At 41.0% G+C, this 25,434-nt stretch overlaps 1 protein-coding gene across 5 annotated transcripts in view; it reads right to left on the reverse strand.

The window, feature by feature from the left end:
- Positions 1 to 535: 535 nt before the first annotated feature.
- The window catches only part of cux2b (cut-like homeobox 2b), a 302,961-nt gene continuing 278,062 nt past the window's right edge, over positions 536 to 25,434 (reverse strand). For all 5 annotated transcript variants that reach the window (XM_048556467.2, XM_048556469.2, XM_048556468.2 and 2 more), the window contains 4 exons: positions 25,118 to 25,393; positions 21,481 to 21,669; positions 11,766 to 12,039; positions 536 to 3,554 (listed from right to left, as the gene is read on the reverse strand). In XM_048556467.2, coding sequence (XP_048412424.1) covers positions 2,684 to 3,554; positions 11,766 to 12,039; positions 21,481 to 21,669; positions 25,118 to 25,393 — 1,610 coding nt within the window. In that variant the 3' untranslated portion in view covers positions 536 to 2,683. The remainder of the gene's footprint in view (positions 3,555 to 11,765; positions 12,040 to 21,480; positions 21,670 to 25,117; positions 25,394 to 25,434) is intronic.

Here is a 25,434-nt window from a genome sequence, read left to right on the forward strand (position 1 = left end):
GGGCTACAGATGAGCTTATACAAATTCCTAGTTCATGGACCACTTTGAAGAAGTCCCTGAAATGTGGTCATGATACTCACTCAATCCCGGCTTTCTGCACAGGGTTTAACACAGAATAGAATTTACTCACTCACTTGCTGGCTGCGGGTCGAATCTAATGAGCTGAAGGGACAGGTAGTTGCCTGCCCTGTTCATAGCGGTCCCTGCTCTCTCCCCTTGCTCCCACCTCACAACTGAAATAGATTGCTGCACAAAGTTTGTGGCCAGCATGAATAATAATGAATGAATTCATTTGCCACTTTTCTGAAAATTTCCAGGCAAACATCTATAGTATTATTCACCAAATGACTCTGTGATATTTACTGATCATTGGATTGTAGTAATGCTGGTTGCTGAGTGTTTCAAATCTCAAGAACGAAAATGTTTAGAAACTACACAGCTTGGAAGAATGTCTGCATTGTGCTAGCGAGCTTTAAAAAAAACACAGATGAATTACAGATAATGACAGAGATAAATGTAATTGAAGTGTCATCTTTCCAGCTGAACAGTATATAGACACATTTCCAAATAGAAGATGTGTAAAGAGAAATTGATTTCCAGCATTAAGCAACTTCAAAGTATGGATTTGATGAGTGAAATTTGCCTGGATGTTCATATTTTCTTGCCTGAAACAGTATTCTGTTCAGACCGTCTTCCTGGTTGAATGTGTCCAATAGATTGATTGTTAAATGTTGACTGTATTGACTCAACTGTCACATTAAAAACTGCACATCTTTAATTCAGTAACAGTTGCACAGAATTTTTATGACAATTGGTTTAATACAGTTGCCATTTAATGATTGATCTGCAGTGTACACTTGCATGCATAATGCATGAAACAAAGTGTACACTTTACAATCACATCAAATAAAGCAGTATCCACTAGTTTATTAATCAGATAAACTATCCTTTAAAAGGTACTAAATTTAAATGATGAAGTCAATTATTTGATTGCTTTTTAAAAAAACTTTGTCAATTTTAAGTGGACTGACTTGTTTAGCTGTTCCTTATTCATTCTTGTCTATACTTCTTCAGGGGAGAAAATATCAGCTGCTTTTAAAAGAAGAACCATAAAACATCAGTGATAACAGCTTAAATTCAACAAGAATGAACAGTGTTATGGAAGCAATAATGTCATTGGAATACAGTTTGTCTTCTTTTGAATATCTCTTTAGTTGTCCTACTATTTGGACTGTTGCAGATCTGTAATATTTTAAACAACTAATCCAAATACAGAGACATAAAAAAACATATTTGAGAATAAATCAATGTGCAGGTCCATCCTCTCACACTGCAAACAGAAATATACTGTATTTAGTGACCGAGTGCAGGGAAAGACTACAAAGGCTGGACAAATATCAGCCTTCATGTTTTCTTATTAACAGATACAAAAGATAAGGTTAGATGAACATAGGGATAAAAAATATCAGCTGAATATGATCAAGTGCATTACTGTAGCTTTGAGCAAAACAGGATTTAGATTTGGTACAAGACAAAATCAAGTGCTAGAGGAAATCCTGAAGAGCCAAAAGCCACATCAACCTCCTGAAATGAGATCATACACCAATGCCATCACATCGACTCCATCTTAAAAAGCGGAAAAAGAAAACTTCAAAATGTGGACAAAAATCAAGACTGATTTGAAAAGGCCAGCTGTGTTACAGTAATGGAGGATGCTCACACACAGCACAATGTGCTATTGCTGAACATCAGATCATTGTAATTCAGGAAGTAGAATTTCTCCTTCAAAACCACAGATTTTAATCAGCTGCTTCTTTTACATTTCCAATTTGATTCATAGTTGGTTAGAAAAAGAAAATGTAAACTCTAAAATTATTTGTTTTTGTCAGGCAAAGTTCTGTTCATTAGGCTTTTGGCATTCTTCAGAACACCACGGGTGAATGACTAATAGGGGTGATGAGTTAATCACGTACCATGCTACATCTTGTTCAAGGAAGGCTATTGCAGAAATTTCTACAACATATACAATTGCACATAACACCCTGTGATACAAATGTTTGAAAACACATGACCAATAGCTAAGTACATAGTTCATGGTGTTGAGGTTCCTATTTTTAGAGTCTTCTTGACTATATCAGAGTCCGCTTCTGTTAATATGAATTAGTTGTCTTGCAGACAAAATTAAGAAAACAATTTCTATCCATAAGCTAGCAAATTTGGTCAGCCTTCTGGATCATAGTGCTGTTTAATGGCTTTATACTATCGTCTTTAATCTCTTCCTGTGGCAAACTACAGGACTTCAAGTGTGCATTTAGTGGCACAAAAATCAATGTTTGTTATTTTCATTCTGTAGCTAACAGCAAATAGGAAAATTGCTACAGCAGAGTTTTCAACCAGTCCTTAATATAAGACTTGTACAAATAAATATTTTTTCTAAAAGTTGTTTGAATTTTTTGTTTAAAATAGTGGTCAATACTTTTTTTCCCTCAGATGCTAAATGCGATTCTGGAAGATTAATTGAAGAATAAAATCATAAAATTCAATTCTCCTGCAAAAATTACTGCAGTTTTGGCTTTGCCAAGTCTCAATTTAAATTAAACATTTAAAATTGTTCCTACTCTTGAAGAGTTGCATCCTATTGTTTTACAATTAATAAAGTCACTGATCATAATAAAACATTTCATTAGAACTCCCAGTCTGTAGGTTCTTCCCGATTTGCTGCCCTTTCAAGTCGATGAATTATGTTGTTTAGATTCGCCATCTTTGCATGCCGCCTCTGGATACTTTTATTCAGCTTTGTGCTTGACTGTAAAGCGACAACATCAGTGCCAGGGATCAAGCACTGCCCCTTTGAAATGGTAGGCACTGATGGAGAGATAGGAGCAGAAGAGGTGGGGGCTGGAGAAACTGGCATTAAGCCTGGAGAAGATGCTGCAGAAGAAGAATTCAGAGTCACCTCCAGATTACCACATGGAGGTTCAGAGATTGCTTTGAAACTATTAGGGATTAGACCATTGGTTTCTGTATCTTTTGGCGCAGAAGCGCTGGCATTAGGCTTTGGCGAGATGTCTGGAGACATGATGTCCAAGGAGTTCACATGAATTTTCTCATAATTAGAGGAACCAATGATCAAGCACTGAGGATTCTGGATGTGCAGCACTGTAGTAGTCTTTAATGAATGTGTCTCATGGTTGCAACCTGTCCCTACTCTCTCCTGTTTTACAGTGCCAGGGAAGCATACAAATGAAGCTGCACTTGTGTCATTTTGGATGCAACAGGTATCACAATGGGAATAATCCTCTTCTTCACAACGATCGCAGAATTCCTGTTTAATCTCCCTGCTGGCTGCCTCATCTGCCACCACAGGAGATGGCCGTTTGTCCTTCATTTCAGTAAACGTGGTTTTCTTATCTTCTGGCTCAGAGTCAGAACTCTGTGGTGGACCAACACTAAGAGAATGATTGTGGGTTGCAAACCCTCGATAACTGGTTGGTTCCTGGTCTGTGTCATTCCCCTGGAGATCTTCAACAAGTGTTTCCCTTCGAACACGTGACCTGCAGAAGTGAAAATATCAGTTACAAGGACAGCATTAATTACAGCCTCATTAAATAAACTGCTGAGACGATCTGAAGGTTAAACCTGATGGGAAAAGATCAATTGGTGATAAGTTTGTTTCCTTTACACCAAAATTATGAGGTGTCTCAAACACTTTAGAAGCATTGACTTTTGTTTTGGAATCACTTCAACATCATTTAAACACGTCAACAATTTTGTTGGGTCCAGTTGTTTTGTCACAATAATCACTGTGTGATGGTTTAGGATCCTGTTCCTCAGGACTATTGGACAGTGCCAAGATGTTGCAGTAGAAAGCAAGGAGCTCCTGGCACAGGTCTGCCTCATGAAGTTGGGAACTTTGACTTCTGCAGATGCTGCCTGGCTCGATTCATTTCTGGGTGCCTTTTTTTAATGAGTTAAGAGTTGTCCAGATAGTTCGAATTAGCCTGGGATTCAGTGCGCTGGACAATCTGCTTGCACGTCCATGCAATAGAGGCTGCATCTTCTATGTAAATTTCAGGTCCCAACCTGGTGTCTTAGCTGCATTGCTCATGACACAACTTTAAAGTGAAACTGATGAACTGGTCAGGAGATGGGCTCAGGACCAAGGAGACATGAGCTCCTTGACTGGCATCAGCAGCCAAGGAAGGCAGCAGCTAGCTTGGGGATCGACAAAACTAGAGCACCACCAGCTCATCAACTGGTCAGCAAGTCAAACCCAGTGGAGAGAAGCCAAAGCAAGAAGCTCTCTTGCTTGTGTTTGCTCTGCTCCAAAATCTGAAAAAAAAACAACAAAGAAACTTACTTGTGACCTAGGGTAAACTTGGCAGTTGTGGGTTAGAGTGCACACATCTGTTCAGATTCACCAGAAAAATAATTGAAAATTGCACAGGATCCTTAACAAGTCCTTAAGGGTTGTTAATTGGCTCCAGCTACATTCCACCCCCACTGCCAGCCCTTTGAAAACTATCAACTGTCTCAGAGGCACAGGTATCCTGAGACAACCTTCAGCAATGTGATTCTGAACTGCTGCCTGCACTGCATCCTGATCCTACACCCTTTGAAAACCCCAGTCCCATATATCTGTCAGAAAGTTAGCAGATGGAATTTGACTGAAAAACATGTACAAAGGAACTGAATTTGATTGTCGAATACATTTTTTGTACCGTCATATGCTATCCTGGGTCAAAGGTTTCTAAGACCCAAACGGACAAACATTTGAAGACTTCAACCGAACACAAACTATGAGTATTTTACATACAACAGGCAATTTGCTTTTCAAAAATGATTGACCATTTAAAATGAGGGAATCTTGTTGTATTGGTCCTCAAATGCAACCGGAGTATTTTACAGGCTTGTTAACAAGAAAATTTGTTCTGCAAAAGCTTCCAATTAAAGCACATATAATTCTCATCACCCATTCATTTGAAGATCAAAACACAGTGCAAGCTTCAAAGGTAACAGTAACGTTTCGGTCTGTTGTGCAATGCCATAGAAAAAGTATGATGAAGGTTAATCAGATCTATCCCTGGCATGGTAGGATTGCCCTAAGAGCAGATTCAACCTGTGTTCCCAAGACTTTAGAACAGTGAGGGGTTGTCTTATTTAAACATGCAAAATTCTGAAAGAGCCTGACAGGTTAGATACAGGAAAGATGTATCCCCTGCTGGGGATTCCAGAAACAAGGGACATGGTTTCAGTACAAGGGGTTCATTTAAGGCTGAGATGATGAGGACTTTTTCACTCAGAATGTGGATTAATATTTAGAATTTTCTACCCTGAGAGTTTTTGAAGTTTAATCAATGACAATGCACAAGATAGAGACTTGTATGAACTAGAGTTCATACTAGCTTGATGTTTTCCATATCTAGAAATCTGAGTGTGTCATTAAGAAGGCCTCGCAAGGCTAGAGTCAATGGGAATTAGGTAAAATCTCTAATGGTTTGAGTCATACCTTGCACAAAGATAATTGTGATTAGTGGAAGGCAATCTCTTTAGTCTCGGGACATCACTGCAGGAGGTCTTCAGACAACTGTCCCAGGCCCAGCCATTTTCAGCTCCTTGACCAGTAAGTGAACTGCACTAGTTATGGTAAATGTCATGTCTACAAGAACAGGTCAGAAACTAGGAATCCTGCAGTGAGTACGTTACCTCCTGACCCCCCAAAGCCTGTCCAACATCCGCAAGGCACAAGTAAGGAGGGTGATGGAATACTCCCCATTTGTCTGGATCCACCACCGATGCTCAGCAGCAGCAGTGTGTACCATCAACAGGATGCAATGCAGAAATTCACCAGAGATCCTCAGACAGCACCTTCCAAACTCATCACCACTCTCATCAAGAAGGACAAGGGTAGCAATACATGGGAATACCATCACCTTCGAGTTCACCTCCTAGCCATTCGCCATCATGACTTGGAAATATATCGCCATTCATTCACTGCTGCTGGATCAAAGTTCTGGAACTCCCTCCCTCATGGACAATGCGGGATTACCTACATTGTCCATCTATGGGGAAGCAATGGCCTCGTGGTATTATCACTGGACCGTTAATCCAGAGATCCAGATAACGTTCTGCGGACCTGGGTTCAAATCCTGCCACAGGAGACAGTGGAATTTGCATTCAATAAGTATCTGGGATGAAGAATCTAATGAGGACCATGCATCCATTGCTGATTGTCAGCAAAAAACCTATTTGGTTCACTAATGTACTTTAGGGAAGGATGTGGAGGTGCCAGTGTTGGACTGGGGTGGACAAAGTCAAAAATCACATGATACCAGGTAATTGTCCAACAGGTTTATTTGAAAACACAAGCTTTCGTTGCCTCACTCCTTCTTCAGATGTTAGTGAGAGGATAGTATCAGACACAGAATTTATAAGTAAAAGATCAAGGGTTCACACCATTGATGAGGAAGTACTAAACAAACCTAAGATGCTGTTAAACCTTTAATCATTTAGAAGGTTTTAATTGATTAATATGTATATATAAATCCCCGAATTCCTTTCAAGTCGTGGTACTGAGAGAGCTAAAGGTTTTATCTGTGCAAAGAAGAGGTGACATTTTAGGCCTGACAATGCATGTTAGGTGTGAGACCTTGTTTAGAATCTGTTTGTGTTTTAGTTTGGAGTCAGACTGGTTTTATTTCTAAAGTAGTAATTTATAAAGTGCCATATTGACTGTCTATAAATTGTGTGCTTTTTAAAAAAAAGTATCTGCAAATAGTCACACGTGTGTGAGAGCGAGTGGATGGGTGGGTGGGGGGGAGTAGAGAGAATGTGTGTGTTTGTGCACGTGACAGCAAGAGAGAGAGAGTGTGTATGTGAGAGAAAGAGGCTCTGTGTGTGTGAGAGAGAGAGAGAGAGGCTGTGTGTGTGTGTGTGTGTGTGTGTGTGTGTGTGTGTAGGGTGACCTATAGTACAACATGAAACAACGGTCCTAGTTGAGAATGTCCCCATGGGTACCGAACTTGGCTATCTTAATCAATTTGTATTTGCAGATACATTTTATGTGGTCTATAAATTGTGCGCTTTTTGAACATCAGTCAAAATGGTGTTTTATAAATTCCTGCTTTAGAAATAAAAACCAGTCTGACTTCAAACTAAAGCACAAACAGATTCTAAGCAAGGTCTCACACCTATTGTCTGACCTAAATATCACCTCTTCTTTACACTGATAAAACCTTTAGCTCTCTCAGTACCACGACTTGAAAGGAATTCAGGGATTTACATACACATATTAAGCAATTAAAACCTTCTAAATGATTAAAGGTTTAACAGCATCTTAGGTTTATTCAGTACATCCTCATCAATGGTGTGAACCTTTGATCTTTTGCTTATAAATTCTGTGTCTGATACTATTTCTCTCACTAACATCTGAAGGAGTGAAGCTCCGAAAGCGCGTGTTTTCAAATAAAACTGTTGGACTATAGCCCGATGTTATGTGATTTCTGACTTTTGGGAAGGAAACTACCATCCTTACCTTGTCTGTCCCATAATGTGACTTCACACCCACTGCAATGTGGTTGACTTAACTGCCATCTGGGCCACTGAGGATGGGCAATAAATGCTGCCTGGCCAGTGTCACCCTCATTCCATTAATGAATCAAGAATAAAAATGTGGACTGCAGCCAGTTGCAGCTCCCTATCACCTTCACCATGAAAACTGGGGCTAGCACTAAATGCTGGCCAAACCAGCAATATCTGCATCCGTGAATTAATTTACAGATATACAGACAGCATGGAGAAAGGTAAAAACCAAAAGAACTGAGGATGCTGTAAATCAGGAACAAAAACAAAGTTGCTGGAAAAGCTCAGCAGGTCTGGCAGCATCTGTGAAGGAAAAAACAGAGTTAATGTTTTGGGTCTGGTGACCTTTCCTCAGAATGGGAGAAAGGTATTCTGGCCCAACATTTCTGAGCTAACTATCAAACATCCATCTATTCTCATCCTATTTTCCCAGCCTTATATGCTATGGCATCTAAGTGCTTATCTAAATCTTGCTTGAAGGTTCCCACCTTTCCAGGCAGTGAATTCCAGATACCCACTACCTTCAGATTTCCTCTAAATCTCCTACTCCTTACCTTAAAATTGTGCGTCTTCAATTTTCCCCTAAATAGAGGGGCCAATAATATCTCACTAGTCACACTCCTCAGAACTCTGGACGGCTCAATGTGGTCCCTCCTCAGACAACCCTATGCGCTCCAAGGAAAACCAGCCCAGCCTGTCTCGTATTTCGTCACAGCTGAATTGCTTCAGCCCAGGCAGCATCCCAGTTTAATAGAATGGAGACAGTGCAGGATAATGGCACTGACGCAAAAGATCACCCATGTTTTAATTGCACAGCAAACTCAACAGGCTGACTGGTCTACCTGTGCTCCTATTTCTCAGGTTCTACACTCCAGTGGAGATGGAATCTGTGCAGGTACTAGTGGGGAAGCCAGGGTCAGTAAGTACATACAAGACAAGCTTCCGTTGGACCTATGGAAACTTATCTCAGTTTGATCAAATTTTCAACTTTCAAAACTCCCACATTCCAACATTGTTGTTCTTCTCCAGTAGAGAATATCTATCCAAAATCAGAACATGATGCACAGATCTGCTTCTCTTCGGTAAGCTATTCAGGCAGGGAAGGAAAGACTGACTATAACAAAGCCAAAGGTCAGTGGACAGAAAGCAAAGATAAACCATTAATACGTTAAAGAAAACAACCATGGAAAAGTTCAATTAAAACTAAGAAAACAAAATTAAAATATGCCCATAATTCCATCTGGAGAGAATGCAATGAAAATACCACAAAAGACCGTTATCATAAAAACCATATTAATATTAGGCCATTTGGCCCATCAAATTTGCACCACTATTCAATCATGCCTGATATGTTCCTCAACCCCATTTTCCCATCTTCTCCCTGTAACCCTTGATCCCCTTACCAATCAAGAGCCTATCTTTGTCTTAAATACACTCATTGACTTGGGGTTCACAACCTCCTGTGACATTGAGTTCCACAGATTAACTATCCTCTGACTGAAGATATTCCTCCTTCTCTCAGTTCTAAAGGGTCATCCCTTCACTCCAAGGTTGTGTCCCTGGATCCTAGTCTCTCCTACATCACCTCCACGGCCACTCTATCCAGGCCTCTCGCTCTTCTGTAAGTTTAAATTGGATCCTTCCCCGCCCCATCCTTCCAAGTTCCATCGAGTGCAGACTGTCCTCAATCACCCCTCATACGACAAGCCCTTCATCCCTGGGATCATTCTGATAAACCTTCTCTGGACACTCGTCTATGCCAGCACATGTTTCCTTCGATAATGCCTGTAATACTCCAAATGCGATCTGACCAGGCCCTTAAACAGTCTCAGCAGTACATCTCTGCTCTTGTATCCTAGCCTTCTTGAAATTAATGCTAACATTGCATTTGCCTTTCGAACTGCCAAATGAACTTGCATGCTAACCTTAATAGAGTCCTGAACTAGGACTCCAAAGTTCCTTTGTGCTTCAGATTTCCAAAGCCTTTCCCAGTTTACAAAATAGTCTATGCCTCTATTCTTCTCAGCAAAATGCATAACCTCATATTTTCTCATATTACATTTTATCTGACATTTCTTTTCCCGCTATTCTAGCCTGTCCAAATCCTTCTGCAGTCTCCCTGTTTCCTCAACACTACCTGTCCCTCTAACTGTCTTTGTGCCACCTAGAAACTTAGCAATAATGCCCTCATTTCTTCATCCAGATTATTAGTGTATAACATGAATAGATGTGAATGCTAAATAAAAACAGAATGAATTGTGGGCGCTGTAAATCAGGAACAAAAACAAAGCTGCCGGAAAAGCTCAGCAGGTCTGGCAGCATCTGCGAAGAAAAAATATCAGAGTTAATGTTTTGGGTTCAGTGATCCTTCCTCAGAATGGACCCAGAATGTTAACTCTGATATTTGCTTTACAGATGCTGCCAGACCTGCTGAGCTTTTCCAGCAACTTTGTTTTTGTTCCTGAATAAATATGATCCCAACACTGAGCCTGTGGAACTCCAACAGACAGCCATCCTGAAGAAGACTCTTTATTCTTCAATTCTGGTCTGCCTGCTATTGGAAGGGTATTGTGAAGCTTGAAAGGGTTCAGAAAAGACTTACAAGCATGTTGCCAGAGTTGGAGGGTTTGAGCTAATGGGAGAAGCTGAATAGGCTGGGGCTATTTTCCTGGAACCTCGGAGGCTGAGGGATGAACTTATAGAAGTTTATAAGATCATGAGGGGAATAGATAGAGTGAGCAGCCTATGCCTTTTCCCCAGGGTAGGGGAATCCAGAATTATAGAACATAGGTTTAAGGTGAGGGGAAGATATAAAAGGGACCTGAGGGGCAACTTTTTCACAAAGGGTGATACGAGTATGGGATGAGCTCCCTGAGAAACATTTAAAAGGCACCTGGATGGGTTTATGAATAGGAACGGTTTAGAGGGATATGGGCCAAATGGTTGCAAATGGGACTAGATTGATTTAGGACATCTAGTCAGCATGGATGAGTTGGACCCAAGATTCTGTTTCCATGCTGTACATCTCTGTGGCTTCATTTATTTACTGTCATGTGTACCTAAGTACACTGAAAAGTCTTCTTTGAGCAGTACAGGGTTTCCTTCCACTGTCCAAAGGTGTGCAGGGTAGTAAGATTGGCTAGGCTAAATTGCCCAGAGTGTTCAGGGATGTGTAGATAAGGTGGGTTATAGGGGTGTGGGTCAGGGTGGGAGGCTCTGCGGGTCGGTGTGGACTTGTTGGGCCCAAAGGGCCTGTTTCCACTTTAGGTAATTCTATGATTCTTACTCTCTGTCAGTCAGTCTATCTGTGCCAGTATCTTGCCATTACACCATAGACCCTTATCTTGTTTGGTAGCTTTCTGCACAGTATCTTGTCAAAGGCCTCCTGGAAATCCAAATCGATCACATCTGTTGGCTTTTCATTGTATAACTTGTTTGTTATCTCCTCAGAGTTCTGACTTTCGTCAGGCGTAACCTCCTCTTGATGAAGCCGAGCCGACTCTGCCCTATTTTACCATGTACTTTCAAATACTCACCAATCTCATCCTTAATAATACTCTAATATCTTACCTAGGTCCAAGGTCAGGCTAACTAACCTGTAATTTCCTGTTTTCTGCCTCCCTCCCTTCTTAAACAGGGGTGTTACGATAGCCATTTTCTAGTCCTCTGGGAGACCTCCCGACTCCAGTGATTCCTGAAAGATCACCACCGCTACAATCTCCTCAGCTATCTCCTTCAGAACTCTGGGGTGTGGACTGTCTGGTCCAGGAGGTTTATCCACCTTCAGACCTTTCAGCTTCCCCAGTACCTTCCCCTTAAGTGATAGCGACTACACTCACCTCTGCCCTAACTCTGTTGAAATTCTGGTATGCTACTGGTGTCTCCCACAGTGAAAACTGAGACAGAGTACCTATTCAGTTCATCTGCCATTTCTCTGTTCCCTGTTACTACATCTCCAGCCTTAATTTTTCAGTGGTTCAATGTCTACACTTACTTTTCTGTTACATTTTTTAGATATCTGAGAAAAAAAACTCTTACAATCTTCTTTTAAATAACTGGCTAGCTTACTCTCATTTGTCCTCTTGTCACCCTTTATTGATTTTTTGCTTATCCTCTGGTGAGGTTACAATTATGTTAAATTTAGACATATTTGTTTAAAAGCCCAATCACACCACTGTACTAACCTGTAGTTATGGAACCAATTGATCACTGTGTTTGTCTTGCGATTGAGTTGAGAGGCCAGAGCCTCGATGGTCTGCTGCGAAGGGTATGGCTCTAATTGATAGGCTTTCTTCAGGGCCTCTTTCTCCTCAGGAGCAAGCACAACCCTGGGCTTTTTGACCTGGTAATGGTGGAATACTTGATGCTGAATGCCAGGACTAGCCGATTCTGACTGTGTGCTCGGAGAATCACTATCAGATCCACCATTTATTAATCCATATCTGCGCTTCAAATATGCTGAGGAAAAATAAACAGAAAACAATTAGGGCAGTTATTGTTCACCTCCCTCACTGCTGGTCACTTCCACCCAACTATCTGTTCGAATAGGGGAGGCAATGGCCTAGTGGTATTAGCGCTGGACTGTTAATCCAAAGACCCAGACAATGTTCTGGGGACCCGGGTTTGAATCCCACCGCAGCAAATTGTGGAATTTGAATTCAATAAATATCTGGAATTAAGAATCTAATGATGACTATGAATCAGGGAATAAAACCCCATCTGGTTCACTAATGTCCTTTAAGAAAGGAAACTGCCATCCTTACCTGGTCTGGCCAACAGGTGACTCCAGACCCACAGCAATGTGGTTGGCTCTGAACTGCCCTCTGGCCAATTAGGGATGGGCAATAAATGCTGGCTAGCCAGTGGCACCCTCATCCTGTAGATGAATAAAGCAATCCCATTTTCAAGCACTTGGCCTGTAGCCTTGTTTCAGTGCTCATCTAAATACTTCTTACAGAATATCCTAGTTGCTGCCTCTACCTCCCCTTGAGCTGGGTCAGCTGGGGGATTACAGAAGCTGCTAATGGATCCAATAGCAGCTGATAATGGCATGTCTGTGGTTTCAGCCCATGTGATGACAAGGCCTGGAGTATGGGGGCTGGGGTAAGGACATGGGAGAGAGTTCTTAGGCCTTAAAATTAAGCAGAAAATGAGATGCTATTCTTCCAGCTTGTGCTGAGCCTTGCCGGAGCACTGCAGCAAGCCCCAGACAGGAATGTTGGCCAGGAAACAGGGGGCTGTTGTTGTATTGCAGGCAACTGGAAGCTCAAGGTCCTTTTTTTTTGGCAGACTGAACGTTAGTATTCTGCAAAGCAGTTTCTGCTTGCTTTTCCCAATGCAGAGGAGACCACATTGTAAAAATTGAGTACAGCAGACTAGATTGAGTGAAGCACAACTGTTTCACCTGGAAGGTGTGTTTGGGCCCTTGGATACTGAGGAGGGAGGAAGTAAAGGCTCCAGTGTTACACTTTCTGAGATGGTGGGGGAAGGTGCCAAGGTACTCTTGGGGAAGTACTGGGGGTGGACCAGGGAGTCCCAGAGGGGGCGGTCCTTGCAGAAGGCTGAAGAACAGGGAGGGAAGGGGAATGTGTGTCTGGTGGTAGCATCCCACTGGAGGTGGTGGATAAAGCGACTAAAGATCCTCTGGATGTGGATGCTGGCAGGATGGTAAGTGAGGACCTACGCTGTCGTGCGATGAAAGTGCAGAAGATGGGTCAGACATGGCTGAGGTCTCTGTCAACTACGGTGGTGGAGAATCCTCGGTTGAGGAAGAAGGCGGACACTTTGGAGGCCCCCTTGCAGAAGGTGGACTCATCAGAACAGATGCAATGGAGACAGAGAAACTGGGAGAATGGAAGTAGGATCCACACCATCTTCAGCATATGTACCAATCTTTTCTCAGCTGCAATCAGTTCTGATGTGAGGTCTCTGGACCCTAAATGTTAACTCTGATTTCTCTCCACAGACACTGCTGTACCTGTTGAGCTTTTCCAGCCACTTCTGATTTTGTTTCTGAATTCCAGCATCTGCAGTTCTTTGGGTTTTTTGTTTAGTGCTTAACCTCGAAATCACCTGCTCCTTACCTTAAAACTCTACCCCTTGGTTACTGACCTCTCTATTAAGGGGAACAGTTTCTCCCTATCTATGCCATCTACGCTCCTCACACCTTTGTACATCTCAAATGTGAAGGGTCTAGGCCCGAAACGTCAGCTTTTGTGCTCCTGAGATGCTGCTGGGCCTGCTGTGTTCATCCAGCCTCTCATTTTATTATCCAGCATATCTAGTCCGTCTTCGTAATTGAAATGTTCCCACCCAGGCAATGTCCTGGTGAATTTCCGTTGCTCCCAATCTAAGTGTAGGTCAGGATGGTTAGTGACTGGAAGATGAACATGCAGCTTTTGGTGTCTTTGTTTTCTGCGGTAGAAAGCTCGAGTTTGGTAAGTGCTGTGGAAGCCTTCTTGTGAGTTCCTGCAGTGCAAATCCTCTAATGGTTTACATTCCTATCACTGCATACTGATGATGGAGAAAGTGAATATTTAAGGTAATGGATGTGGTACAAAGCAGGCTGCTTTGTCCTGGCTGGTGTCAAGTCTTTTGATTGTTGTAGGAGTTGCCCTCATCCAGGCAAACGGAGAATATTTCATCACACTCCTGGCTTGCTCCTTATAGACAGTGGCAGCAATTTCAGGAGTCAGGAGGTGATTTACTCATTATAAAATGCCTCTGGCCTTCTCGCATATCCACGGCATATTGTGCGCTGGTTCATTCAAGTGTCTGGTGAATGGTAATCCTCAGGGATGTCGGTATTGCAGGATTCAGCAATAGCAATGTCACAGGATATTGAAGGAGATAGTCATCGCCTGGCATGAATGCTACCTGATATTTATCAGGCCAGGTTTAAATATTCTTCAGGTTTTGCTGCATGAAGACATAAATGTTTCATCAGCTGAGAAGTTGTGAATGGAATAGAACACCAGAAATCAGTGAGCATCCTTCCACTTGACTTTATGATGTATGGAAGGTCATTGACAAAGCAGCTGAAGATGTTTGTGACTAGAACACTGCCCTGAGCACCTCCTGCAGGCAGGTCTCGTGGATGAGATGATTGACTGACAATGTCAAGCATCTCCCTTTTTGTTAGGAAAGGCTCCAGCCAATGGAGAATTTACCTCATATTCTATGGCATCAAGGAATGCTAACACTCGATCAAGTGTTGCTTTGATGTCAAGGGCAGCCACTGTGACCATACCTCTGGAATTTAGCTCTCTCATTAATATTTGGAAGATGACTATAATAATGGTCTGGAGCTGACTGATGGTGCAGTAACCCGACCTAATCATCAGTGAATGGGTTATCGGGGAGTAAAGGCTTCTTGATATCAATACAGTGTGGAGCTGGAGGAACACTGTAGGTTTGGCAGCACCAGGGGAGCACAAGAGTCAACGTTTTGGTCCTAGATTCTTCCTCAGGACTATCACTATTGATGACACTTTTGATCACTTTGCTGATGATCAAGGATAGGCTGATGGAGAGGCATCTGAATGGACTGGATATGTCCTGCTTTGTTATGGACGCTACACGCCCGGGTAATTTTCCAAATTGTTGAGTGGGTGCCAGAGTTATAGTTATGCAGGCGTAACTCAGCTAAAAGAACAGCCCATTCTGGATACAAGTCTTCAGGGCTACACCCAGGATGTTGGCAGGCCCCAATGCCAAGCGTAAGTCAAATGGCCTTAACCATTTCTTGTTATCACGTGTGACAGGAATGAGTGCGTTCAGGGTTGGAGTAGAAAACTGTGGTAGAGTGTTGCCAGCTGGAACGGACAAAAGGCAGTAGCAAAGATTATACAGAGGATAGGACTACCAGGACATAAACCCGTTGCTTTTTTCCCCCAGAAATTCCTTATGTAGCTTGGGATCTGTGTATACTCGGGAGGGGTCTGTTGCATTTTATGCCTTGTCCTCTGTTCTCTTTCGTTGCTTGCTATCACTCTCCATCTTGACCTCATAATGTTTCTCTTCCTTTCTGCAACATTCCCTCGATCACCATGTACTTCAAAACTGTTCTATTTGCACATTCATTCTCTTTCTCGCCCATCCCCTCCAGCTCCAAATCTCTACGCTCTTCCAGATTTGTCTCTCATCTTACTTCACATCAACAATTCCGACACACAAAATCAGTAAGAAGCCACCAGTGGATGAGGAAGTAGGTAAGTTCCAGACAGAATGGGGGGGCGATGATCGAAGGGTCTGTAAAGCTGAAGAATAACAGACATAAGTCATGGTGTGAGGAAGAGAAAGGGTCATGGGATGAGTGAAGACTGAGTGAGAAGACTGTGAAGGTTGGGGTGGGTCTGGTCAGTTTGGGGGGTGGGGGATGTGGAAGAGAAAGATAACATGTTACTTGCAGTAACAAACTGATAGAAATGAGGTGGAATAGGTGTTACAATTACCGCCTGATTTTGACAACTGGAGATTGGTATAAAAGGACCACAATTTCACATGATCGGCAACTGAATCAGAGATGACATGAGAAGAAGAAGCAAGTTGCTGCAGATGCTGGAATCTGTTCTGAAAATATCAAATGTTGAAAATCACAGCGGCAGCTTCCACGGAGAGAGAGCAAACTAACAGTTCAAGTCTGGGCGGTTCTTCATCAGAGCCAACGTGAAGTCTGAGACAAGAGGTGGGGGTTTAACTTTAAGGCCACCATGCCTCAGGTGAGGGGAGAGTCCTTCATGGTAACCTCAAACAGTGATGGGAATTGAACCCATACTGTTGGCATCACACTGCTTTGCAAACCAACTGTCCAGTCAACTGAGCTAAACTAACTCCCACAAAACAGTACTAACCATTTAGCATAACCATAGGAACTAAATACCTCTTAAAAGATAACAAGTTTCGCTAATTGGAGCAGTACAATCCCCTGTACTTCTCGATGTAAGGACAAAGTGTCAGTCATAGCTTAGTCGAGAGCATTCCTGCCTCAGTTCACCCTCAGAGTCAAGCAAGGAGGAGCAAATTACTGCAGATGATGGAAACTGTGCTGACAACAGAAGAATGCTGGAGAGAAAGCAAGCTAATGTTTCGAGTCTGGATGACTCTTCATTAGAGTCAAGCAAGTAAATCCAGGCTGACACTCCACTGCTGTGCTGAGAGAGTGTCACACTGTCCAAGGTTCTGTCTGTCAGATGAAACATGAAGCTAAGATCCTATCTACTTGTGGAGGTGGATGTAAAAGATGCCATGGCGGTATTTTGAAGAAGTGAAGTGAACAGACTATGTGTGGCCAACATTAATCTCTCAATCAAAATGCAAAAACAGACCATCTGGTCATTATCACACTGCTCTTTGCATTATCGGATACTTCTGATGTGTTTCCTACATTACACAAAGACTATAATTAAAATTTGCTTCTTTGGTTATGAAGCAAAGTGGGAGTCTGTTCTGAAGATGATTCATGTTGAACTTGAAGTGTTAATTCTGTTTGTCTCTCCACAGATGCTTTTGGACCTGCTGAGCTTCTCCAACAGTTGCTGTTTTTATTAAAACACATTAGAGGTGTTTGACGGTCATGAAGCGTGCCTATAAAAACATGAACTTTTCTTTCTTTCAAACTCCCCGTTATTATTAGACTACATGAAAGAAGTCCTTTTGAAATGATTAAAAATAACACTGGGAAATGATTAGTTGAATGTGAATTACGATTAGCCTAAGTATGGAAGCCAAGGCCACTTACTTAAAAGTGTGTGGCAGAGAGAATAGGTCTGAACAGAAACCACAGCTTCATATTTTACAGACTAGCTTTGTCTGTAGAAGGAGTAAAACCCGCACAGACACCAGTGTCCTGAATCTGGCAACAGGACACTGCTGTACTCTTTATACTTTCAATTGCTTGAAAATCGCAATGTGTAAACTTGACCAACAGTTACACTTTAAATCCTCTGGAGGGTGTCTTGGGCTAATGTTTCTTGCTGCATCCTACGATGGTTTTATTGTACATTGCTTACAGCTGATAAAATATGTATAATGGTTAACACCAGTACACCTACTACAAGTGCACCTTGGTAATTTGAAATAATAACTTCATGAAATATAGGGGATAGGCTCTTTAGTATCCATCCTCTTAAGGTAAAGTTAGTAAACTTCAATATAAACTAATAATATATCCAATTTTTGTTTGACTCGTTCACATCATCATTATCTGCCAAATATCCAACAGTTAATCGATTCATGTGAAAAGCTTTGATAAAATATTTTGGAGTTGAGAACTTTTGGTACACTCACTAAACAGGCAGCCTTGACTTCCAGCACACATGTGCTGTAGATAGCACAGACATAGGGATAAACTGTTTTAGCTAAATGTCAAAGTCAACGTGGAGTTGCAGTGTTGGGGGTAGGGTTATCTCCCATGAATCCTTATGCGATTGCTTCCTGAATTTAGTCAGGGGGTTTTCCTGTTGCAGACTTGTTTTTGCATCATCAACTAGTTACCATGGATTTGAAAACCTCTGGAAAAAAAAGTTCAAGCCTTCTTACACAGACACAGACCTTTGATAAACATCAATGGAACTCATTGCTACTGCTGCAAGTATTATAGCTTCTGCATTATGAATTTCCTTGTATATTGGTAAAGTCATTGCTTATGTTACAGACATTGTTTTCAGTTCTAAGGGCACCATGTTTCCATTTGCCAGTGAGGGAGGTGGTGACAAAGTGAAATAATGAGACATATTGGGCTTGCAGGGAAACACACTCCTTTCTTGGTACGTCAGCACATTAAATTCTGAGAGAGAAGATCCATGGGTGACATTCTTAGCTTGTAAACAATTAAAGCTCTTAAATGGTCATTTAATGACCACATGAGGACCTCAACTTGCAAACTGCCTGGTGAGGAGAAAGGTTGCTAGTTTCCCCTCTAAGAGTCCCAATCTCGGGGTAGCCTGAGGCCTGGATGGGCAAGGCCGTACTCCTGACCCTGTGAGAAGAAAACAAAACCTTACCTTCTCACAGTGTATCCCCGAAGGAATAGGCCTTGAGTGGCAGAATTTAGGACCCAGAATCTGTCTTCTTTTGATTGGCTGGCCCCTTCTGGTGACCCAGGTCACCAATGTTGTGGCCTGTGATAGGGCAAGATATTTGTCCTCACTTGCCTGTCAGCTCTTAATGGGCCAAATGGTGGCTCATATGGTGAGTTTTTCCAGCAGTGAGAGGGTGGCATGTTACTCACCATCCAAAACACTTTGACAAAATGGGAAAAATGCCTTGGCTTTGTCTGGTTAGTGAGAATTCAAGCCTGTTTGCAACCTGCTGACTGACTACATTTACCACCCTTTCGATTTTAATCTAATACATATTTTTAAAAAAATGAAATGTGATCTTAATTTAACATGAGTTGTGATGGGCACAAATGATGTCCAAGATTTCCAAACAGACACAGGAATTGGTTTCACCAAAATATTTACACTTATTAAACATTACATTTGGTGTGTGAATGAGCCTGTTTTATTGAAAACTGTTAAAAATTTCTACTAAGTATTTTCCAAGGTTAGGGTGTCAAACTCGGCCAGAAATTGCTGTTGTGTTATAGTGGGGACATGATTCTGAGACTGGGCTACTTGGCCACTGGCATCATATAAAACACCTTCAAAGTATATTGAAGATGAGGGAGGGAAGTAAGTGGGGAATGTATTTGCGAATTTTAAAGAAGCACCAGTCGTTTTGTTGACAGAAAAGCTTGCTGCTAATCTCACAGATCTGCAAGACAGAGGGGGTAATTTTCAAATTACCAACAGAGCAGACAACACGTGCAACGAATTGCATGCATGTTACTGAACCTATTCATTTCTTATCCAATAAAAATAGCTTCACGCTGCAATAATTTGCAATGTGGACCTGAGGATTCTAACTTATTACATCTATAAGACAAAGATAGCTGAATGACACACAAATGGGTGAAATGTAGCCCAATTAAACTGATACAGCATCTCTATGCATTGAGAGAGAGTGGCTATATGAAAGCAGGAGAGCAAGGAGGGAAGAGAGGGAGGGAGGAAAGAAAGAACGAGTAAGGAGAGGCAGTGGGGGGGGGATGCGATGGTATTCTTGTTCAATTCTTACTAAAACTTTGAAGCCAGGAACATACCATCTGTCCTTGGTTGGCAGTTGGAACAGCCAATTGCTAAATTCCTTACACCCGTGAGATGTAGCTCCTAAATGTTAGCACCCATGAGACACAGAAAAACAAAGGACAGAACAGCATCTTTCCATTCTATTTTGGGCGAACTTACAAGAAACTGAAAAGAAAGTAAACACAGCTCTTGGAAGGAGGCCAATTTTTTCGCTGCGACATCTCTCAAAGGCCTAATCTTCTACCTGTGAGATCTCCTTTCTTTGAATCGTGCTTCAACAAATAAAATAAAAAGAAAGAAGAAGAAGGATCCAAAGGGAAGCCAAATGAATTAAGGGGAGTCTCAGGGCAATGTGAAAGAAAGTAAGAGAGAAGTAACAAGACAGCCAATAGGTATCGTCAGGTAAGACAGCCACAATGCACAATACCACGGGAAGACCAATGGGAGGAAGAAAAATACATGCTAAGGTCCTGCCATTCAAATCACATGGTAATTGACAATTTAGCATGACTTAAAGGGCCTTCCAGCAAATAAAATACTGTCACTGTACTGGAAATATTGTCACTGCCATATTGCATGAAAAATGGAAGCACCACAGAGCAATATGGATAATGACCAGATACTTTGTCTTTTATTTACTATCACTCAAGGGTTAAGTATAAACAAGACATTGGGATAATCAGCACACAGAGATAGCTCTCCTGCTCCTTCCTTGAAATAATATAATGGCATCTTTCCCATAAACCTGAGAGAGTTGGTGGGGCTTCTTCCTAAATAGAGTCAATTCTAGTTTCTCTACAGCCCCCAGCAAACACCACACTAAGTAGGGTTAAAATTTTAGAGGAGTTGGTCTTTCTGCTATGACTAACTTTTCAATTTTACATTTCCTTTTAATGCATGCTATCCCACATTTTTTCCTTAAAGGACTCATTGATTTGCATTTTATGCCAGGTGTGATCACAAAAAGGATGCAATGCGTTTTTATAAAATACATTTTTAATTAGAAATCAAGTCTTAACTACAATTATACATGCTTAAATATACTGCATTAAATCAACAAAAAATCACAGTAATAAATAACAGCTACCAGAAACAGTCAGAATCTCCAAGGATGGACTTCAGTCCTGGAGAAAATCAAGCTCAGAGCAAAAGAAAGGTGAGGAGTTTGATGGGGCTTTTGGAGCCTCTGTGGCTGGTGAAGGCGATGAGAAACAATGGTTTCAAACCCAATCCAGAACAGATCGCAAGGACATACAGGTGCTCACTGCATAACCATTTAGAAATGTGTTTCTCTGTAAAAAAAAATGAAACTGAAACTGAAACCTATTCATTATCCTCTTTCACCTGTTAATATGGGAAATTCACAATTCACCATGTTGGTTACCTGCTAAAGGGCAACCATAGATAGACAGAGGAGAGGTCATGGAGTCTTCCCTAATTGATGATGAAATAAGGGAAGTGGAATGGTCTGGCTTTAGCATGTGTGATGTGGCAACATTGTACCCTTGCAGGAAAGGCTAGGAATGAGAATAGGAATATGTTATCATTAGGGCACTTTGGAAAGTCCACATGAATCCAGTTCATGAGAACTTGGCTGAAAGGTTACACAAATGGCAAAAGAGGACATCGGAAATGGTCCAATCATCTCTATGTTTCAGTTCCAAGCTGATTCTAAGTTGCAGTGTGCTTAAAAATATAAAGAGAGTAAAAGCAGTCATGACATTTTAACTCACTCATTTGCATTCATTTGCTTTTAGAATTAGCTTACCTTTTTTCTCTATTTTCTTCATGTCTCTCAACTTCTCCACATTGAATGGATCACTTAACCACAGCTGCATACGGACAAATGGTTCCCTCCCCTTCAGGCTCAGCTTGTGCCAAGGTTTAGGCCGAGACAGTAAATCTGAGACAGAGCCTTGGGTCAGTCCTAAAATGCTCTCTCCAAAGAGTCTTTGACCTTTTGGACACACACAGGACAGCTTTAAATAACATTTTTAAAGAGAATTAAAGGTCAATTAAATACTATATAATAACAGTTACTCATTACCATTCCCAAAAAGGCATAGTACATATTGAAAATGAACAGAATATACATTATCGAAAACTGATTCCCGACGACATTGTATCCTCCAGCTTAGTGTGGACAATGTTTAGAGTAGGAACGAGAATCACATTGGATTATACACACCACCTTCAGCTTTTCGAAAGCAATGCTCTGAGGCCATAAGATCGTTTACAGGGCATTTTGTGCTGTTAGGGAATTTCCCTGAACGGTCAGGTAGTTTTCTTTCTAGTTATTTCTTGTATGCACGTGTATATATTATTATACCTTTAAACTATGTTGTGACTGAAAGGATGACAGAATCTCCTGTGTAGAATTAAAAATGCCTCAAAATGTATTATCTACTAGAGAAATCTGATATGAAACACTGACTGCATTATTTTATAACATGAAGGAAAGCATTAGCAATAAAATGGGACATGTTTAACAGCTGCCCACAACATTACTAATGGTAAATCAGAGGTTATGTTGTTACACGGATTGTGTGTGTTTACACAATATGTACACATGTAAGTGTTTCTCCACCAGTGGTAAGAGATCCCCTCTAAGGAACACGAGAATTTGTTTCTTATTGGATAATAAATAAAACTGGTTTCCCTAATAGATGTAGGTCAACAAATAAACATCACAGCCACATAAATAAAGCTCTGCATGCAATACTGAGGAGCTCTTTAATGCTCATCCAGTTATGGTATGGACTTTTTTTTAGCGGGCATCAAGAAATAAATATTAAGGAAAAGACAGAATTAACTTGCATTTCCCCTCTCAAGCAGATATTCGTGGCATATTACTTAGTCTTATTCAGCAACTCTGATTTAATCATGCTTTAGCTCAGGTCTTTTATCTAACACTTCCTTTCCAATATAACATTATCATAAATAAATGCAACTACTGTAAACATTTAGAATGCAGCATAAAACTCAAAAAACTTAAACACTACTAGATTTCAAAATTAAATCGTTTAATTTTGAAAATATGTATAACATAAGCAACTCCTTGAATAATTTCATTAAACAGGCAAATCACGTCAGTAAAACTTGGACTTCATATTTCACATTGTTTGAATAATTTATATTTTTGTCAATGTTGCTAAAAAAGGCTGCCTTTCCTGTCCAATCATCAGATCCTTTCCAGCAGTGTTCAGACAGGGACTGAGGTTACAAACTGCAACTACTGACATGCTCTACAATTGCCTAGACTTGCTGTCCACCGTATACGTGCCTAGAAGCCATAGGTAACAGCCCTTCAAATAAAAGGTTAATTTCTACAGTTTTTGCCAATTCATTATTGCTATTTGCAACTGTAAACACTGTTTCATCAGGAACCTATTAAAATGATCAAAAACTATTTTAAGAATTTTGCGCTATTTGATTTAATCATTTCGTTAATTGGTAACTGCAAGCTAGGGACTTGGTTAGCTCAGTTTGGTGGTTTGTGATGCAGTCAGGCCAATGGCATGGGTTCAATTCCTGCATCAGCTGAGGTTACCATGAAGACTCCATCTTCTTAACCTCACCCTTTGCCTGAGGTGTGATGAATCTCAGGTTAAACCACCAGTCATCTCTTTTGAATGAGCCGGCATCCCTATGGTGCTCTGGGGCCACGGTAATTTTACCTTTTCTAGACTGACCATTATTCACTCATGGCTGTTTCAACCTCAGAATTGATCATTTTCAACCCCTACTGATTAGGCTTCTTCACTTGTTGTCTTCCCCAAGTCAAATGTGGGCCAAATGTAGGTGTAACAACAACACAAAGTGTGTATGTATAAAGGTGTGACGTCCATGCACGATATGAACAACTTGTTGTGGTACTCCACCTGAAGATTCACATTTTAAACTATAGGGATAGTGACAAAAGTACAAGAATGAACGTGTGACTGTGAGTAAATTGGACTCTTGCAGGAAATGTATGCCATTGACAAGACTTTTACTGTACACACATTTATTGATATATCGTTCATGATTTTCCCTCCAACATAACTCAAATTAATTTTCAAATGAAGACTGTACCTGCAAGAGCAGAAACTACATATTCTTTTGACAATAGCAAACTTCCTGAAATTAAGACAGTCATTTTATTATTGAACTAGATTCTGTCATTCAACAACTGTACTGGAAAAATCATACAAAAGTTCTTCCTGCTGTAAAATGTAATGGGGAGGGGTTACAATCTCTGCAATTGTCTGAATTATTACAGGAGTGATCTCATCTATTCCCAAGCCAAAGACAAAGTAAATAAAGGTCTGGAAAAAAAACACCAACAGAAATTGCTAGAGGAACTCAGTAGGTCTGGCAGCATTTACAGATAGAAAACAGAATTACTTTTTTTGAGTCCTGAAACCCTTCGTCAGAATTGACTCTGAAGTTCAGAAGGGTCTTAAGGCTCAAAACATTAACTGCTTTCTCTTCAAAGAGCTGTTCTGTGAGCCTCACTCCCAATTCTATCCCCATATACTAACAAATCTTTCCCCTCAGATTATTTATAATTGCTGGAGGCTATTAATGAATCTATATCCAACATAGTATCCGACTGCGTATTCCAAATCCTAAAATCCTGTTGAGTAGTATATGTTTTTCTCTAGTTCTTCCCACAGTTACCTCAAAATTTGTCTCCTTGTTGTTGATCTGTCAGTCATTGGGAACAGTTTCTCTTTACTCACCCTTCTGAACACTTCATAATTTCAAATACCTCAATCAGTTCTCCATTTGACTTTCTCTGCTCTAAGGAGAACATAGTCTATTCACATAACAATAACTTCCATCGCTAAAAACTTTCCAATAGCTCTCTGTGTCCTTTTCTCAAGCAGACTGCCCAAAATGGATGCAATAATCTTGCTGGGAGCATCTGAGAGACAGTAGCTCTGAGAGTGCAGTACTTCCTCAGTGGTGAAGTGCACAGTCAGATTAGATTATGACTCAAATCTCCAAAGTGAAACTTAAAGCTGTGATTTTCTAACTCAGACTCTTGAAGATTACTGGTGAGTCAAATCCAGTATGACTTATCATTCCCAAGGTGCATCCTCAGACTGAACCACGTGTCACAGCAAGAAAAGGTTGTGCCAGTGGGTTTCATCATTTTGCATTAAATTTCTGAATTCAATTAATAAAACGTAAATAAACCGGACACAAAAAGAACATCCCATTCTGCAGCTTCCCCAACACCAACCTGTCAATTATCTTATTAATTGCAAAGATTTTCCCTCTGAATCTCCACTTTGCTTACCTGGTAAATTTACAAGAGAACTTTAAGCCCGTCAATGTAAATGATCTGCTATACTCCATATGCTACAAAATGCAATTTTTACATACAAGTGTTATTGAATATATGAAATATACAATACCTAAATTGTTGTCTGTCAATACTTCCTTAACCTTCTTGGTGATGGCATAAGTGTCCAACTCAGAGGACGTAGCTACCACTTCTTGTATGCCTGTGGGTGACTGGCCATTGGACAGGCTCTTACTGCTCAGTGAGTGAGAAGATGATTGGCTTTCGGGTTGCTGGTTCTCTTTCGTGCTTTCCAGAGCTGCACAAACCGGTTCCTGCTGGTTCTTCTCACAGTCCATGGGGCTGGGTGGAGGGGACGGTGAATACCTGGGCTGAACTGCATTATTTGCTGTTTCGATCAAACCAGGGAAAATAAAGACGTTACTAAAC

Source organism: Stegostoma tigrinum, chromosome 26 (genome assembly GCF_030684315.1).
Source record: "Stegostoma tigrinum isolate sSteTig4 chromosome 26, sSteTig4.hap1, whole genome shotgun sequence".
NCBI lineage: Eukaryota > Metazoa > Chordata > Chondrichthyes > Orectolobiformes > Stegostomatidae > Stegostoma > Stegostoma tigrinum.